Below are 19956 nucleotides of genomic sequence, written 5' to 3'. Positions count from 1 at the left end.
GTGCTAAACATGTGGTCCAAATCCTTTGCTCTTCATGTAGAAGCTGAGAGTTGGGGATTCCCTTCTGATTGTATGGCACTATGCTGGGAGTAGTGTTTATGGAAAGAGTGTGTCTCACCCTTTCCAACCCATTTCTGTGTGGGTGTTTTCTCAGCTGCCCGATGTGTAGGAGTTGCTCAGCTAGTTCCTGGATTTTTCTCAGAGGAATTGCTCTGTATGTGTGTCTGTGGAAGGAAGGGAGTTCAAGAGCTTCCCTTGTCTCCATCGTAATCCCTCCAACTAAATCAGTCTTTTCTACTTCATACGTTGTTACTTAGTCATTATGTAGATAACTTGAATGTGATGCCATCTACTAAGGCTGTCTAATACAGGCTGTTATAGCCATTAGGATATTATAACTATTAATTCTTTTAATTTTGTATTGGTATGTCAATGTCAGCAATTCCGTTCTGGCATGATAATCTGTAACATATTGTCTTTTTTTTTTTCCTTCTGAATTCCATTGTTTGGAAAGAATAGATGGTATTAAAACCTTCTATTTGGGCTTCCCTGGTGGCGCAGTGGTTGAGAACCTGCCTGCCAATGCAGGGCACACGGGTTCGAGCCCTGGTCTGGGAAGATCCCACATGCCACGGAGCAACTGGGCCCGTGAGCCACAATTACTGAGCCTGCGCGTCTGGAGCCTGTGCTCCGCAACAAGAGAGGCTGTGATAGTGAGAAGCCCGCGCACCGCGATGAAGAGATGGCCCCCACTTGCCACAACTAGAGGAAGCCCTCGCACAGAAACGAAGACCCAACACAGTCATAAATAAATAAATAAATAAATAAATAAATAAATTAAAAAAAAAAAATGTCAAGTTCATGTGTTCAACCAAATCCAGTTATTTAAAAAAAAAAAAAAAAAAAAAAAAAAAAAAAAACCTTCTATTTGCTAGAGTCTCCTTGCATAATGCCATTGTGACATTATAAGTCACATCAATGAATGTCTCTCTTTTTCTCTTATGGTGATTAATATCAGGATATATTTGCTTTAAGATTTATATTTTTATAAAATATGTTAAAACATCCAGACTACAGGCCTACTAAAAGCAGTGGAAAAAACAAGTAAAAATTTCTCAGTATTTTCATGATAATATTAAGTAACAAAATTATACTTTATGCAAGAAACACAACACAATAAGACTTTACAGTTTACACTGCATTTTAGTATCTCAACTCCATAGTGAAACCTAGTTCATTAAAGACTTAAAATTCCTGTCTCAAAGTGTGATGGCCTACTTGCCACATGAAAAGAGTGGATGAATATGAATCCGTTTTGCAGCCTTTTGTTCTTTCCCTGCTTTGAGCGCAAGATCCTCACCAAAGAAATATGTGGTGGGAAAAGAGAAAAAGGAGAACACAGTCTTAACTTCTCTAGGATAAACCACTTTTGAGATCAAGCCCTTAGGGCAGATCTGATACTGCCCTATTTATCAGGGTACTCTGATAAATCAAGGAGAATGGCCCTCTGTATGGTCAGTTTTCCCCCACACTTGCAAAGTTAGCAAGAAATACTTGAGCCTTGCCAAGAAATCTAAAAGGACTTGACTTACACCTTTAAGAATTTTATACTAATGCCTGTATCTTGTACAATAAACATCTATATATATGTGAAAAGTTGACACTATTAAAATAATTTGGATTACTTCCAACAAAAACTTTCTTAAATAGCCATTTCAAGCTTGTTTTTCATAAAATTAAAAAACATGGGTCATCAGTTTTAATCATTCTTGTAATACCCCTAAGTATTGGCAGTCTTCATCCATAGAGTAGCACATTTATCATTCACACAGACAAAAGGCCATTATCTAATTTGCCAAGTAATATCATAGTAAAACAAACACTATAATTAGCTTTAAAGGTCACTATGGCAGATCTGCACCAAAATATATTGAATTAGAAATATAATGATCACTGTGATTAATGAAATACAATTGTTTTTAAGGAAAGACAAGAAAAATTTAACATAAAATTTTTTCACCATTTGAGCTACCACCTCCTCCCCTTTTTTTGTGCATCTGCATTATACATTAATACATTAGCTAGATCCCCTTAGAAGACCCAGGAATGCTTACTCACAAAAAAAAAAAAAAAAAAAAAGAAAGAAAGAAAAAGAAAAAAAGAAGCAATTTTCTCCTGGCACCAGCAAGGTAACTACTTAGGAGATTAAGAGATAACATTCCTTTCTCAGTCCTGTAAGGGATCACAATGACCCACTATTGCCTGTTGGACTATGTAAACTGTCAATATGTTACTTTGATTCATAACCCTTTATCTCAAAAACTTATGTTTTGACCTCTAAGTTGTGCAGAAAATCTCATTGCTTTGACCTCTAATGGGCAGAACAGTCCTCAGAGCTTTCTGAAAGACTATCTAGCGGGTTATAATCCTCAGGTAGGCCTAAATAAAATTTTCCATTTCTTTCTTAGATTGACCATTAATTTTTTTGTGGACACATAAGAGTACTAGCCTATGTGTTATAAAAAGCTTAGTAAGTAATATAGTTTAATAATAGAGCACTATTTCAAGGCACAGTTAACATAATTTTGAATGTCTGAGCAATTCTTATGAAAAATAGAAAATAAAGAGTTCTTACCAAGTTTGCAATGATATAATGGTAGCCTTTAACATGCTTTCCAACACTCACAATCTGTGAAGATATAAGGAAATATGAGAAAACCAATTTAACTTTACTGAATGATCATATTTTTAAAAATAGAATTTTAACTATTCTAGCATAATGCCATGTGGAAACATGTTGAGAAAATGATATTGCTTTTCTTATGAAAGTGATTTACCCTAATTAGAAGAAATTCATAAGCCACACTAAAAATTAAGTGGTTGAAGTAAAAAAAAAAAAAAACCCTCTAATTTCAATCCCACTGTATAAATGACCAATCATTTCATTATATCTTATTCAGAAAACTACTATGCTATAATCCCCTCAAAGAGAATGACAATGTTATGAGACAAACTAATAGTTTACATATATTTCTAAAAAAGAATACTTTAACATAATAAAGAAAATTATTTTGGTTCAAAGAATTTAGATGTACTTAATTTATTGATGATTTATAAGAATTCATGATAGACTGTTAGGTGCCTCAACTGGTGAGAATGATTTTCTATGAGTAGATTGGTTCGTAGTCCTGAAAAGCAGGTAAGATTTTTCTAGGCAAAATCTCTGTTTTTAGATACCTCTGATACCACAGAATACTTAGATAATTCTCACCTGCCTATGGATATAGCAATATTTTATTATGATAAAAAGAATAAGGACAAAACAACATCAAAAGACTTTTCCTTCTGCTACATTAATTTTCTTCTATGAATGTTTTTTAGGAATGTTTAGAAAATTAGAAACTAAGAAATTTTAGGAAAAAGTAATCAGATATTTTAAAAAGTACTTTATTTCTGTACTAGAAATTAAAATTCTTATTTTGTGAAACTGAAAATTTCTTTAATTAGAGAAATTCTAATGACAGTTACTAATGAGCAGCTTTGTAGCCTCGTTGGTGTCCTCAAAGGCAACAACACAACATAATATTTTCATATACTTCTTTCATTAAAGAAAAAAATTGAATTGTTTTTAGTATTTTAATATCTTCTAAAATAATTCTTTGTAAATTAGTGACTTGTGTATGAAACACAGGAAAACCATTTTATTTTATTATTATTTTTTTCAAGATAGCAGAAGCAGCTTTATTCTGAAGCTTGCACAGCTTTGCACAATTAAAGCATTGGTGATAGCCAGTATTTTAAAAGTTGCTGTATGAGTATTACATGTTTAATTAATAAAACAATTCAATTTAATGAAATGTTTAGATAATCCCAGAAATGTTTCAACAGAACTTCAGTCAGAGACATTCACTGTGAGAATTACAGTTATTTCAAACAATATTTGTGAACTAGGGAGCTATGATAGGGTTCTCATTTCCATTCTTATTCATGTCCCATAACCACACTTTCATGCAGGTGCAAATTTTATTCCTGAGAGGTTGGGGTTAATTTGTGCAATATTGACACCTTGCAAGCTGCCCAGTACCAGAAACAACCTATCTTATTTATAGCTGAAAAGGAAAACAGCTGGAGGCCAACAGATGCACTAACTGTCACTGTTTACTTTCTACTCCACTCCTTGGTTAGTTTTTAACCAGAGCCAAGTTGGCCTCATGTTAACTCCCCTCTGTTTTATACACCCACCTGCTCTTCCCCTCCTACCAATCTATTTTTCCCAAGGGGTCCAATCCAGGGTTTTTTTTTTTTTTTTAATTTTTCATTGGAGTATAGTTGATTTAAAATGTTGTGTTAGTTTCTGCTGTACAGCAAAGGGAATCAGTTATACATATACATGTATCCACTCATTTTTAGATTCTTTTCCCATATAGGTCATTACAGAGTACTGAGAAGAATTCCCTGTGCTATACAGTAAGCCCATACTAGTTATCTATTTTATATATAGTAGTGTGTATATGTCATTCCCAATCTCCCAATTTGTCCCTCTCCCCTTTTCCCCCCAAGTAACCCTAAGTTTGTTTTTTGATTGGGTTGTTCGTTTTTTTGATATTGAGCTGCATGAGCTGTTTGTATATTTTGGAGTTTAATCCCTTGTCAATTGCTTCATTTGCAAATATTTTCTCCCATTTTGTGGGTTGACTTTTCATTTTGTTTATGGGTTCTTTTGCTGTGCAAAAGATTTAAGTTTAATTAGGTCCCATTTGTTTATTTTTGTTTTTATTTTTATTACTGTAGGAGGTGGACTGAAAAGATCTTGCTGCGATTTATGTCAGAGAGTGTTCTGTCTATGTTTTCCTGCAAGAGTTTTATAGTATCCAGCTTTACAATTAGGCCTTTAATCTGTTTTGAGTTGATTTTTTTGTATGGTGTTAGGGAGTGTTCTAATTTCATTCTTTTACATGTGGCTGTCCAGTTTTCCTAGCACCAGTTATTGAAGAGATTGTCTTTTCTCCACTGTATATTATTGCTTCCTTTGTCATAGATTAGTTGATCATAAGTGCGTGGGTTTATCTCTGGACTTTCTATCCTGTTCCATTGATCTATATTTCTGTTTCTGGACCAGTACCATACTGTCTTGATTACTGTAGCTTTGTAGTATAGTCTGAAGTCTGGGAGTCTGATTCCTCCAGCTCTGTTTTTCTTTCTAAATATAGCTTTGACTATTCAGGGTCTTTTGTATTTCCATACAAATTGTAAAATGTTTTGTTCTAGTTCTGTGAAAAATGCCATTGGTAATTTGATATGGATTGCATTGAATCTGTAAATTGCTTTGGGTAGTATAGTCACTTTGATAGTAATAATTCTTCCAATCCAAGAACATGGTATATCTCTCCATCTGATCTGCTTGTGTCATCTTTGATTTCATTCATCATTATCTTATTGTTTTCTGAGTGTAGGTCTTTTCCCTCCTTAGGTGGGTTTATACCTAAGTATTTTATCCTCTTTGATGCAAGGATAAATAGGATTGTTTCCTTAATTTCTGTTTCTGATCTTTCATTGTTAGTGTATAAGAATGCAAGAGATTTCTGCATATTAATTTTATATCCTGCAACTTTACCAAATTCATTGATGAGTTCTAGTAGTCTTCTGGTGGCATGTACAGTATCAGGTCATCTGAAAACAGTGATTTTACTGTTTTCTTTTACTTTTCTTTTTCTTTTCCAATTTGGATTCCTTTTCTTTTTCTTCTCTGGTTGCCATGGCTAAAACTTCCAAAACTATGTTGAATAATATTGGTGAGAGTGGGCACCCTTGTATTGTTCCTGATCTTAGAGGAAATGCTTTCAGTTTTTCACCATTGAGAATGATGTTGGCTGTGGGTTTGTTGTATATAGCCTTTATTGTGTTAGGTAAGCTCCCTCTATGCCCACTTTCTGGGGAGATTTTATCATAAATGGGTGTTGAATTTTGTCAAAAGCTTTTGCTGCATCTATTGAGATGATCATATGGTTTTTATTCTTCAATTTGTTAATATGGTTTATCACATTGATTGATTTGCATGTATTGAAGAACCCTTGCCTCCCTGGGATAAATCCCACTTGATCACAGTGTATGATCCTTTTAATGTGTTGTGGATTCTGTTTGATAGTATTTTGTTGAGGAGTTTTGTGTCTATGTTAATCAGTGATATTGGCCTGCAACTTTCTTTTCTTGTGATATCTTTGTCTGGTTTTGGTATCAGGGTGATGGTGGCCTTGTAGAACGAGCATGGGACTGTTCCTCCCTCTGCAATTTTTTGGAAGAGTTTGAGAAGGATAGGTGTTAACTCTTCTCTAAATCCTTGGTATAATTCACCTTTGATGCCATCTGGTCCTGGACTTTTGTTTGTTGGAAGATTTTTAATCACAGTTTCAATTTCATTACTTGTGATTTGTTTGTTCATATTTTTTATTCTTCCTGGTTCAGTCTTGGAAGGTTGTATCTTTCTAAGAATTTGTCCATTTCTTCCAGGTTGTCCATTTTATTGGCATAGAGTTGCTTGTAGTAGTCTCTTATGATCCTTTGTATTTCTGCAGTGTCAATTGTAACTTCTCCTTTTTCATTTCTAGTTTTCTTGATTTGAGTCTTTTCCCTTTTTTTCCTGATGAGTCTGGCTAAAGGTTTATCGATTTTGTTTATCTCTCAAAGAATCAGCTTTTAGTTTCATTGATCTTTGTTATTGTTTTCTTCCTTTCTATTTCATTTATTTCTGTTCTGATCTTTATGATTTCTTTCTTTCCACTAACTCTGGGTTTTGTTTGTTCTTCTTGCTCTAGTTGATTTAGGTGTAAAGTTAGGTTGTTTATTTGAGATATTTCTGAGGCAAGATTCTAGTGCTATAACCTTCCATCTTAGAACTGCTTTTGCTGCATCACATAGGTTTTGGATTGACATGTCCCTAGGGTTTTGTTTTGTTTTGTTTTTTTTCATCTTTGATTTCTTCAGTGACCCACTGGTTGTTTATTAACATATTATTTAGCTTTCATGTGTTTGTGTTTTTTACATTTTTTTTCCTGTAATTGATTTCTAATCTCATAGGGCTGTCAGAAAATATGCTTGATATTATTTCAATTTTCTTAAACTTACCAAGGCTTGATTTGAGACCCAAGATGTGATCTTTCCATGAGAATATTCCATGTGCAGTTTAGAAGAAAGTGTATTCTGCTGCTTTCTGATGGAGTGTTCTATAAATATCAAAGTCTATCTGGTCTAATGTGTCATTTAAGACTTTTGTTTCCTTACTGATTTTCTGTTTGGATGATCTGTTCATTGATGAAAGTGGTGTATTAAAGTCCCCCACTATTATTGTGTTTCTGTCAATTTCTCCTTTTATGGCTGTTAGCATTTGCCTTATATATTGAGGTGCTCCTATGTTGGGTGCATATATATTTACAACTGTTATATCTTCTTGTATTGATCACTTGATCATTATGTAGTGTCTTTCCTTGTCTCTTGTAAGTCTTTAAGTCTATTTTATCTGATATGAGTATTGCTACTCCAGCTTTCTTTTGATTTCCATGTGCATGAAATATCTTTTCCAACCCCTCAGTTTCAGTCTGTATGCATCCCTAGGTCTGAAGTGGGTCTCTTGTAGATAGCATATGTATGGGTCTTGTGGTTTTTATGTTTTTTTTATTGGAGTATAATTGCTTTACAATGTTGTGTTAGTTTCTGCTGTACAACACTGTGAATCAGGTATATGTATACATACATTCCCTCACTCTTGGACCTCCTTCCCACCCTCCATCCCACCTATGTAGGTCATCACCGAGCTGAGCTCCCTGTCCCATACAGCAGGTTCCTATGGGTCTTGTTTTTGTATGCATTCAGCCAATCTATGTCTTTTGGTTGAAGCACTTAATACATTAACATTTAGGGTAATTATCAATATATATGTATCAATATGTATGTTACTATTGTCATTTTCTTCATTGTTTGGGTTTGTTTTTGTCCCTTCCGTGCCTTTTTTGTTCTCTTCTCTTGTGGTTTGATCACCATCATAAGTGCGGTGTTTGGGTTGCTTTTTCCTTTTTTTATGCGTACCTATTGTACTTTTTTGGTTTCCATTTCCAATTTGGTTTTGATACAGCAGTCTATATATATATATATATATATATATATATATATATATATATATATATATATATATATATACACAAGGTTGTTTTAGGTTGTTGGTCTCAATTTCAAATGCATTACCATTTCCTGCATTTGTACCCTCCTCTTCTTATGGTTGCTTGTTTTAATATCCTATTTGTGTATAGATGATTTCCTACTTTTACTGTATGTTTTCCTTTACCAGTGGGCTTTCCCATTTGTAATTTTCTTGTTTCTCATTGTGGCCTCTTTATCTCCCCTGAATAGAGAGGTTCCTTTAGGATTTGTTGTAAAGCTGTTCTGGTGCTGCTGAATTCTCTTAGCTTTTGCTTACCTGTAAAGCTGTTGATTTCTATGTCATATCTGAATAAGTACCTTGCTGGGTAGAGTATTCTTGGTTGTTGGTTTTTCCCTTTCATCATTTTAAATATATCATGCTACTCCCTTCTGGCCTGCAGAGTTTCTGCTGAAAAATCAGCTGATAACGTTATGGGAATTCCCTTGTATGTTATTTGTTGCTTTTCCCTTGTTGCTTTTAATATTTTTTCTTTGTATTTAATCTTTGTTAGTTTGATTAATATATGTCTTGGCATGTTCCTCCTTGAGTTTATCCTGTATGGGACTCTCTGTGCTTCCTTGAGTTGAGTGACTATTTCCTTTCTCATGTTAGGGAAGTTTTGGACTATAATCTCTTCAAATATTTTTCAGGCCCTTTCCCTTTCTCTCCTTTTTCTGGAAAACATAAAATGCAAATGTTTGTGTGTTTAATGTTGTCCCAGTGGTCTCTGAGACTGTCCTCATTTCTTTTTATTCTTTTTTCTTTATTCTGTTCCACAGCAGTGATTTCCACCACTCTGTCTTCCAGCTCATTTATTCATTTTCTGCCTCACTTATTCTGCTATTGATTCCTTCTAGTGTACTTTTCTTTTTGGTTGTTGTGTTGTTCATTTCTGTTTGTCTGTTTCTTAAATCTTCTATTATTATTATTTTTTTTGTTAATCATTTCTTGTATCTTCTCAGTCTGTGCTTCCATTCTTTTTCCAAGATCTTGGGTCATCTTTACCATCATTACTCTGAATTATTTTTCTGGTAGATTGCCTATCCCTCTTCATTTAGTTTTTCGTGTAGGTTTTTATCTTGCCCCTTCATCTGCAACATATTTATCTGTCATTTCATTTTGTCTGCCTTACTGTGTTTGTGGTCTCTTTTCTGCAGGCTGCAGGGTGTTAGTTCCTCTTGCTTCTGGTGTCTGCCCCCTGGTTTGTGAATTTGGTCCTGGGGCTTGTGCAGGCTTCCTGATAGGGGGGGACTGATGCCTTCCCTCTGGTGGGTGGAGTTGGGTCTTGTCCCTTTGGTGGACAGGGCCATGTCAAGTGGTGTATTTTGGGGTGTCTGTCAGCTTAGTATGACTTTAGCCAGCCTGTCTGCTGATGGGTGGGGCTGTTTTCCTGTCTTGTTGGTTGTTTGGCCTGAGGCATTCCAGCACTGGAGCTTGCAGGCTTTTGGGTGGGGTCAGGTCTTGGTGCCAAATGAGGACCTCTTGGAGATCTCACACAGATTAATATTCCCTGGAGCCTCTGATACCAGTGTCCTTGCCCCATGGTACACTACAGCCAACCCCCACCCTCCCAGGAGGCCCTCCAAGACCCCTAGGTAGGTATAACCCAGGTTCCTATGGAGGTACTGCTTTGTGCTCAGTCCCAGTGCATGTGAGACCCTGTGTGCACCCTCCAAGAGTGGAGTATCTGTTTCCCCCAGCCCTGTGGAGCTCCTGTCCTCAAGCCCTGCTGACCTTCAAGGTTAAATGCTCTGGGGGTTCTTCCTCCTGATGCCAGACACTCAGACTGTCTTGGAGGGTTATTTTTATATGGGAACATCCTGATATAACCTCCATAGGTTTAATTTTGTGTGTGTGTGTGTGTGAGGGCTGTTTTTAGTATCGATGTCTGCCACCTCTTTCCTCAGTGTATGCTGGTCATTATCCCCTTGATAGGGTGTTTGAGTGGTTTTGTGGTGACCAGGCCTGCCCTGGATAGTAAGTAGGGTCTCCCCTTTACTCTGTGGTTGTCAATGCCTGTCAAGGGCAGGGTCTGCTTCCCAGTTGTTTGAATGGAGGCTCCCAGATTTGTCTCATAGCTGTTTTTGATCTACGGAGTGAGGTAGGTGAGATTGGAGCACTCCCATTGGGAAAGAAGCCACTGAGTCTTCCTCCTCTGGAGCAGTTCACCTGTGAGCCTGTTCCATTGTGTCACCTTTCACCCATTGTGTGAGCTCACCAGTTATTCTGTTGTTGGCACTGCTCTCAGCCCCACCTTAACTGTGGGTATGCTGGCAATTGGCCCCGGTGTCTCTCAGGCATTGTTTTCAACAGGCCACCAACATAGATCCACTGAAGTCAGCTCCCAGGATTGCAGTAATCATAGATCTGGCCCTACTGTGGGTTCTATAGGGGCAGCTCAGACTCTGGCCTGGCCCATCACCTGTGTACGTGTTCACAAAGTCCACAGCTGCTAAAGCTAGACCTGTCTTGGCTGCAGGAGCACTCATTGACCACTCAGATATTCTGCAGTCACTGAGTTTACAAAGCCAGTCATGGGGGTGTAAGTCTGTGGTTTGTGCATCTGTGAGGAGAGATTTTAGTTCTTATTCCTTAGTTGCAGTGCCCCTGGTTTCAGCTCCACCTCTGCGTGGGGGAGCAGGATGCCAAGGGCGTAAGAGAGCTGGCCACAGCAGGGATGGGGCATGAGGTGTGGCCAGTGGCTGCAGGTGCAAGAGAGCCAGTCCCAGCAGGATCTCTTCATAGTGTGCTGGGGAGGCAGGAGCTGGAGCATGGGGAGAGAGGCTGCAATGGCAGCCCTGCCCTTTGTGCATCACTGAACAATGGCGCTTCACTTCTATGGAGGTCTGGGCTTCCTCCAGGAACATTCCTGGCTGTGGAGCTCCTCTTTCCCATCCCCTCAGGCTGTCTCTTCACAGCCAACAGCAGTCCTCTCCCCGGGTCTGCTCTCCAAACCCCACGTTCCAGCACCCAGGCCCTGTCTGCACTGGCAGACACATGTCTCAAGCTGGGATATGCAGAGCTGTGACTTGGACCCTCTGTGTAGATCTCACTCTGTTCTGCCTGCCACAGACTGGTTGTTGCACTCTCCTCTGAGATCCCAAAGCTCCCCTTCTGTCCCAGCTGATCTCCCTGCTGGTGAGGGGGCTTCCCCAGATGCAGGAACCTGTTCTCTCCTTCAGCTTCCCCCCAGAGGTGTGGGTCCTGTCCTGCTTCCTCTCCTCTCCTTTTTCCCTTCTTCTTTCTTTCATCTTACCTGGTTATGTGGGATTTTTCTTGTCTTTTTAGATGTCCAAGGTCCTCTGCTAATGTTCAGCAGGTTCTCTGTGATAATTGTTCCATTTGTAGATGTATTCTTGATGCATTTGTGGGGAAAGTTGAACTCTACATCCTGCCACTCCTCTGCCATCTTGACTCCTCAGCTCTTTTATTTTAAATCCAGAACATATGAGTAGTGTTGGAAAACAGAGTTTTGCATACATAGCTTTTGGTGAAATGGAGTTTCTGTTCATCTAATCTTTTCTTTTCAATTACATCTAAGGCATTTTCTTTGTATTAAAGATTCTACAGTCTCATTACAATGAGTTTGGATTTTTACTTTTTAATTTTTGTTTACTTTGTTCAGTATTTTTGTGCTTCCTGACTATAAGGATTGTACTTCAACAATTCTGGGCAGTTCTCAGGCAATATCCCATAACATATCCATTCAAAGATATTTTCTATTTGCTTCTAACCGATACTACAATGTTGATACCACTGGCTTTAGGGTCACCTTTATGATAATTTTCCAGTTTCCAGATTCCCAGATCACAGGGTGTGGTATAAATTCAAACTACAATCTGCCTAATGAAGGCTGTGGTGACCAATTCTCACCGAAGATATCTCCCTCCCTACACTAAGCCCAGGCCAAGACAGAAAACACTTAAAAGTAGATTTTTTCTACTCTTCCTCTTTATTGAGGTGTGTCCTTTCAGTAGTCTGGCTTTATGTGGGATCTAAGATCTAACTTATTGCCTTGACTGAGCACAAAGTTCCTGTTCTTGAGTGAGCATTAAATCCCCAGTCAGGCTACCCAATCTGACAACTTCCTCAGCACAGTCATCTTGCATTCTTGGCCCTTGAAGATTTTCTTTACTTTCTTTGAAGCTCAGCTATGCATTTGTAATGTTCTACATAGTATTTCTACATGTTTTATATTGCCAGATTTATGTAGTCCATAATTTGTCTAAAACTGAAATCCCCTTGACAATCTCACCTTAAAGATGAGGACAAGCAATAAATAGATTGCAGTATAAAGAAAGTTTGGGGGCTTCCCTGGTGGCGCAGTGGTTGGGAGTCTGCCTCCAATGCAGGGGACATGGGTTCGAGCCCTGGTCTGGGAGGATCCCACATGCCGCGGAGCAACTGGGCCCGTGAGCCACAACTACTGAGCCTGCGAGTCTGGAGGCTGTGCTCCGCAACAAGAGAGGCCGCGATAGTGAGAGGCCCGCGCACCGCGATGAAGAGTGGCCCCCGCTTGCCGCAACTAGAGAAAGCCCTCGCACAGAAACGAAGACCCAACACAGCCAAAAATAAATAAATAAATTAATTAATTAAAAAAAAAAAAAAAGAAAGTTTGGTAAATAAGCAGTTTAATTACTCATGTTATTGTATAATGCAAACCTGAGTGACCTAGCATGGGCTGAGCAGGCTGGAGCCCTCTTATTCTTTGGGAAGCTCAGTTACAGCTTTTGCAAAGATAATTATCAAGGATGGTTGGTACATATTTGGGAAACTGCATACTCTATTGTTGAATCTTACTAGAGATTCCTGCTATTTGATCTCAGCAAGGATTGTTGCCACTTGGCAATCCATTATTTATCTCTTGCTGATTCACTATAACTTTTCTCTGGTGTGGCTATTTAAGCCTTTTATGCACTCTCTTTAACCCCCTTACTCCTCCTGCCTCTACTTTCTCAGCTTGCATTTTCTGTGTGGCTGTAGTCAATCACCTCTGATTTCTTTTAAATTCATTTTAAAGTATAAACACTTGTAAATGTTAAAAAGATATGGAACCAATGGAAATTCTGCACTAGGTGTCTCCATGAAGAAACCACTCTTGGTTCTAGATTGCTAGAAAGAACTATAATGAACTAGAGCTTACGTAATACATTTTCAAGAGGTGAGGATTTAACAAAAACACAAAGAACTGAAAGTGACATAAATCCTGACAGAAAAGACCTTGCACAGCTTGATATGTATCAATATTCTGGAAACTGAGAACTCAAGGGCCAGAGATCTGAAGATTTATTTACCTGGCTGGTTATGCTATACAGAATACCATTTTTGCTGAGCCAGATCCTGGCTGGGAAAAAACAAATGTGCTAGACAAACTGTGGCAAAGCCCTCATTGCCTTTAAATACTCACCACCCTAACCTAGTGTGGCCATGGTGTAAGGTCAGATTTTGGTCCCTCTGCTAAGCATCCACCACTAGATGGAAATTTCTTTGTGAAAAAAACCCTAATTTATACTCTGTAGTAAAGTGTCCTACACCTAGAAGGTCATTTGTCTAAGGGATTTTTTTTTTTTTAATGACTGTGTAAAACTGACAATGTCATGAGTATGGTTTTTCGTAACTTTCATCCTCACAACCAAAGTGAAGACTATACCGTAAAAAAACCAAATCTGAGTGACTTAATTTTGCATGCAGACCAAACATTGTGTCTCTGTATTTCTGATGTTATTCTTTTATAAAGAGGGAAAATAAACAGCTTGAGGTGAAAGATATGTATAGCTGATTCACTTTGTTATAAAGCAGAAACTAACACACCATTGTAAAGCAATTATACTCCAATAAAGATATTAAAATAAATAAATAAAATAAACCATTAAGAAAATACAACAGCAAAAAAAAAAAAAAAGAAAAAAAGAAAAAGAAAAATAGCATTACCTTCATACAGTGTGTTTGGCCAAGTCATTAAGAGAAAACAATGCCTAGGGTGAGGACTTGGTTGCAATAATTAAGTATGGCCTTTCATAGAGACAGAAAAATGTAGGACTAGAAAATCTGCATCTCCATTCTTTTCACCTTCTTGAAAGACACAGAGGATGCAACTAGACAAAGAATAATGATCAAGTGTCTGTTTAGAGTTCTAAGTAATGGATTAGGAAAGATTATACAAGTTACATTGATTATTCTCTTTCAAAGGAGTCCATCTTTACGAGAATAAAATGCTTACAGAAAGTGACTAATTGATTCCTTTAATTACTTTTTCTTGTTTGTTTTTTAGGAAACAAACAGTTGTTTAGAAGTATCTTTGGTGCTGGTCAAATGAGTCAGTTCTAAAATTAAGCCTATGTATATTACCATGGTAAACCCCAGATGAGATCCCAACAATTGTTTTATTAACAAATTATGACATAATTGATATTTATGAATGTGACTTCTAAGTATTTATTAATTTATTAAAATTAGGGAAAATGGATCCAGGACAGTTCCATCTTGATCCCACCTTTAGATAAATTTAATTCAATAGCTGTTACCTATGTACAAGTTTAGGGTAAGGAGATTCAAGGACTATAAAGTAAGTCAGTGCTGCTGTTATAAGGGTGTTTACTTTCTAGTAAGGGTATAAGATTTAAATAGAAATGACTGAAATGCAGAGCAGAGTAAAGGGAGTGCTGTGGGTTTTAAGGAGAAGTGGTATCACTTGGTTAGGAGAATAGGTAGTTTTAAAGAGAGAACAGATAATAAATATTGATTGAAATATAAAGAAATTAATGAGGATATAAATGTCACAAACACTAGTTTATTAAGATCAACTCAAGACTCCCAAATGAATGATAGTTCAGCCTTCAATCCACAATCTGATTTTATGTTAATTCTTTATATTTCAATGACTTATAAAGCACTCAGATGTCTTTCTAGATAAGAGCTTATATTATCTCAAATTATTATTATAAAGCTATGATCATTATATTGAGCACTCTTTTTAAGCTAAAGATCTGCAATGGCACACTCGAGTATGAATGGTTTTGGTTTCCCTTTTAATTTGATTTCATAAGTTAGCTGGAAATTCCTCTCCCAGGAATTGTTAATTGTTATTATGTTCCAGAGAATTCAGTGACACGGAGAAAAGAGTACAACATATTTGGTGGTGATAAGGACATGATGCTTGGTAAATGTTGGAAACATTATCATGAAGGCAGTCACTGTCACTAATACTTTTTTTTAATAGACATTCCAAAGTCCCAAATGACCCCTGAATGTTGATTTTTAAGATGCTTCAAAATATATTATTATTGATAAAAACAAAAGCTTTAGTTTGTTTAGTTTACTTCAGTTCCATCAAAGTAAGACATAAGGCAAAGGACTTTTGCAAACAACCTGCAGACTTAAACTACAGCTTGTAAGATAACAGCAGGCCCTCAGTATGATGCACAGATGGGGAGAGGAAAATAAGGAATCCCTGACCAAAAAGGACTAAGGCTGTTTAGTGTGAGAAGAAATTCAGGGAGAAGATAGGGAATGAGAACTCTCTTCATATATTTAAAGATAAAGAGGTGCACACACATATGCATTTTCTTCTATACTAGGAAATGTTAAAAATTATAAAAGTTTCTAATTAGGACAAACTCTTTTTAGGGGAAAGGGAGGGGAAGAGTGTTGTCCACAATAAGATGGTTGCCTCTTAAAGTAGTGACCTCTCTCTCACTGGAAGTTCCTAGTAGATACTGACTGACTACAAGTAAAAGATTTTGAGTACCCTTCTTTGAGCTCTAGAATCCTGTACAAACTTAAATTCTTATGTCTGTATTGTTAGTCAGTGTAATATACACTACTGATGCTCCACCTACGTTTTTCCTCTTACTATTTCAATGTATACTTGCTTACCTTCTAACTGCCAGCCCCTGAATTTCCTTGACTCAGGGTCTTCTCTGGTCTCTAGAGCCCACTTTGCCCTTGGTGGTGGGGAGACCAGGTTAGAAGTGCCAGGGAATTAATATCCTCCTCCTCAGCAGCCCTCATACGATTGACAGAAGCTGGTGCATAAACACTCTCAACTCCCTTGCCTCACAAGTGAGAAGATTCTGACATGTATGTTCTACACTAGCTTCCATTAATTAGTTTACACTAATTTCAAATGAGATTACGCCCCTGTCACTCACATGATAATCTCCTAGATAAACGCATCTTTTATTGACTGCATTTCTCCACTCTGCTCCTAGTGTGTTCTTCCCCTCCTAAACCAACTGATTACACATACATCCTTGTCTTAAGATCTGTTTCTAGGTGAAACCAAACTAAGACAGCCTCCCAATAAAAAACTTACCAGTATGGTAGTGAAATCAATAATGTAAAAAACACTTACTTTTTGTTGGCAAATTGTCCCAAACTTTTCATCTCTGTAGTGTAACACCTCTACAATATATTCTGTGTCCCTAATCTGTATGTATAATCAAGGATTCAAGTTTCATAAAATACTTTTATTTAGATATCTAAAGTTTGTGAAAAAGCTTTATTCTCTTATATAGGGAAAATAGGAACAAACCAGTACCTTTATATTCCTGACTCATGATTTCCTCCTTCATATTGTCTTATATACCTTAAGGACACCCATTCTTAGTACTGGTTTGCTTTTGTTTCTTTCTTTGACTTTATTGCAAATGTTAAAAAACATTCTTCACTTTCATCCTTTCAGATCACAGATCACTTTATATACACCTCTTCCTCATTCAGGACCCTATAAGCAATATAATTTGAATAGGGTCATAAAACTATGAGTGAAAAGCAAGTGCTGATATTTGGGTGTTTCATTTCCACTCCATGACACTCCATCTCATTATGGTAACTGCCAATAGCTTCAGAAAAGCACATTGTAGAGTATATCCTTCTCTCTGCTTATTATGGTGGTTCTAAAATTCTATACCCACAAAGCTTGGCTAAAATGATTCTCATTCATGTTAACTATGAATATCTCTTAGGAGACATCCATTTTAACTGCATTTTAATTTAGTGATTTAAAATATTTGCAAAGAGGCACAAAAGATTCTATGGAATTTGTGCTTATGAATTTGAAATGCACATTATAGATTGAAAGAACCAGTAACATGCTCTTCTTTAATTAAACAGACTTTTTTTAAGAAGCTATATAAAAAATAATTTTAATGAGATGTAGGTGGAGGAGGCAATTCTTTGCTTTCATAAATAAAAACACAGAATAAATACAGTTATTAAGTGATGTAGGTAGGACTCCAGCCTGGGTCTTTTGACTAGAATTTTCATATTTTTTTCACTACACCCTGTTGCCTTCCTTACGCCAAAGCAATTCAGAAAAATGATATATTTTTGGCCAATATTAATTTATCTTGCACAAGAGAAAAATGAATACAACAGATATTTGTGAGTGACATTTTAAATCACATTAGATATTTGATGAATGCAAAACTTGTTTATGAGAAAAAAACTGCTTTCTCATGATGAAACAAAGACACAGTTCCTTTTCTTCAAATAATCTATCTGAACATATTGCTTAATTGAATAAGAACATACTTGCAAGGTGTTCCTAGTTCCATTTTTCTTCTAGAAGTTTTATGGCTTTGGGTCTTACATTTAAGTCTATAATCCATTTTGCATTTACTTTTGTATCTGGTGTGAGAAAATTATCTAGTTTCACTCTTTTGAATATAGCTGTCCAGTTTTTCCAACACAATTTAATGAAGCAACTGTCTTTCCCATTGTGTATTCTTGCTCCTTTGTCATAGATTAACTGACCATATGGAGTGGGTTTATTTCTAGGCTCTCTATTCTGTTCCATTGATCTCTTTGTCTCTTTGTTCAGTACCATACAGCAGGGGTCCCCAACCTCTGGACCATAGATACTGGTCTGTGGCCTGTTAGGAACTGGGCTGTGCAGCAGGAGGTGAGATGTGGGTGAGGAAGTGAAGCTTCATCTGTATTTACAGCTGCTCCCCATCACTTGCATTACTGCCTGAGCTCTGCCTCCTGTCAGATCAGCGGTAGTATTAGATTCTCATAGGAGTGCAAACCCTACTGTGAACTGCACATGTGAGGGATCTAAGTTGTACACTCCTTATGAGAATCTAATGCCTGATGATCTGAGGTGGAGCTGAGGTGGTGATGTTAGCACTGGGGAGTGGCTGCAAATACAGATTATCATTAGTAGAGAGGTTTGACTGAACAGAGACCATAATAAATCAATTGCTTGTAGACTCATATCAAAACCCTATCAGTAGGGTTACCTGGTGGTGCAGTGGTTAACAATCCACCTGCCAATGCAGGGGATGAGGGTTCGATCCCTGGTCTGGGAAGATCCCACATGCCATGGAGCAACTAAGCCCATGCTCCACAGCTACTGATCCTGCGCTCTAGAGCCCCCAAGCCACAACTACTAAGCCTGTGTGCCACCACTACTGAAGCCCTCATGCCTAGAGCCCATGCTCCACAAAAAGAGGAGCCACTGCAATGAGAAGCCTGTGCACCACAATGAAGAGTAGCCTCCTCTCGCCACAACTACAGAAAGCCCATGCGCAGCAATGAAGACCCAATGCAGCCAAAAAAAAAACCCTATCAGTGAGTGGCAAGTGACAAGCTGCATCTGGTGGAAGGCTTTATAGTGGCAAGGGAGTTGATGTACTTCAATTGTACAGTTGCATCTGGTGGCAGGTTTTAAGTCAGAATCCAACACTTATTTTAGTCCGTGTGTGGCCCATCCATTATTTTCTTTACCACTTCTGTCTGCACCTCTTTCCCTCACTGCACACTTGTCTCAGTCACAGTTTTGGTAAGCCCACAAGCTAACCCTAGCCAAAATGAGTAAAAAACAAACGCCACTGGAGAGCTTCTTTGAAAAGAGGGAAAGACCCAATGATGAGACAGCAGAAGACTCTAAGACTGCCAACAAAAAGAAAGCTGCATTTAAAAGAAAATACCAAGAGTTCTACTTAAATTATGGGTTCATTGCAACAGGTGATTCACATTCTCCAAGCACCCTGCATTCAAAGACAAGGCTTTGGAGGTTTTCAAAAGAAAAAAGCATGAACACTAAGAACAGAAGCAATTATTGAAGGCCACCACTTCATCAAATGTGTCTGCACTGAGAGCATCATTCTTAGCATTCTTAACCACATTGCTAAAGCTAAGAAGCCCTTTACTATTCGTGAAGAGTTGATCCTGCCTGCTGCTAAGGACATTTGTTGCGAACTTTTAGGAGAGGCTGCAGTTCGAAAGGTGCAGTTCAAAAGAGTGTTCCTCTTTCAGCTAACACCATAACTGGATGAACTGATGAAATAGCAGAGGATATTGAGGTACAATTGTTAAGATTAATGAGTCACCGTGGTACGCAATCCAGGTTGACAAGTCTACTGATGTTGACAACAAGGCAACAATGCTTGTTTTTGTGTGATATATTTTTTAGGAGGATGTGCATGGAGATATGTTATGTGCACTTAACCAACAGCACAGCTGCAGAACTATTCAAGTCTTTGAATGATTACATATGAGGAAAATTGAATTGGTCATTTTGTGTCGGTGTATGCACAGCCAGAGCAGCTGCCATGACTGGACAACTTTCTGGTTTCACTACTCGGGTCAAAGAGATTGCTTCTGAATGTGATTCTATGCACTGTGTCATCCATAGAGAAGTGCTGGTTAGCCAAAAATGTCACCTAAACTTAACAACGTTTTGTAGGATGTGATTAAAATTATCAACCACATAAAAGTACATGCCCTTAACTCACTTCTGTTCACACAGCTCTGTGAGG

General features: G+C 37.6%; 1 protein-coding gene across 11 annotated transcripts in view; it reads right to left on the bottom strand.

The window, feature by feature from the left end:
• GRIA4 (glutamate ionotropic receptor AMPA type subunit 4) overlaps positions 1 to 19956 on the bottom strand; it is a 532571-nt gene that overhangs the window by 140890 nt on the left and 371725 nt on the right. For all 11 annotated transcript variants that reach the window (XR_009009288.1, XM_057553228.1, XM_057553227.1 and 8 more), the window contains exon 6: positions 2636 to 2689. Coding sequence is in view for 10 of the 11 variants with exons in the window: in XM_057553228.1 (XP_057409211.1) it covers positions 2636 to 2689 (54 nt within the window). In the remaining variant the exon portion in view is untranslated. The remainder of the gene's footprint in view (positions 1 to 2635; positions 2690 to 19956) is intronic.

This window comes from Balaenoptera acutorostrata, chromosome 9 (genome assembly GCF_949987535.1).
Source record: "Balaenoptera acutorostrata chromosome 9, mBalAcu1.1, whole genome shotgun sequence".
Taxonomy (NCBI): domain Eukaryota; kingdom Metazoa; phylum Chordata; class Mammalia; order Artiodactyla; family Balaenopteridae; genus Balaenoptera; species Balaenoptera acutorostrata.
This window is presented reverse-complemented; position numbering and strand designations above follow the sequence as displayed.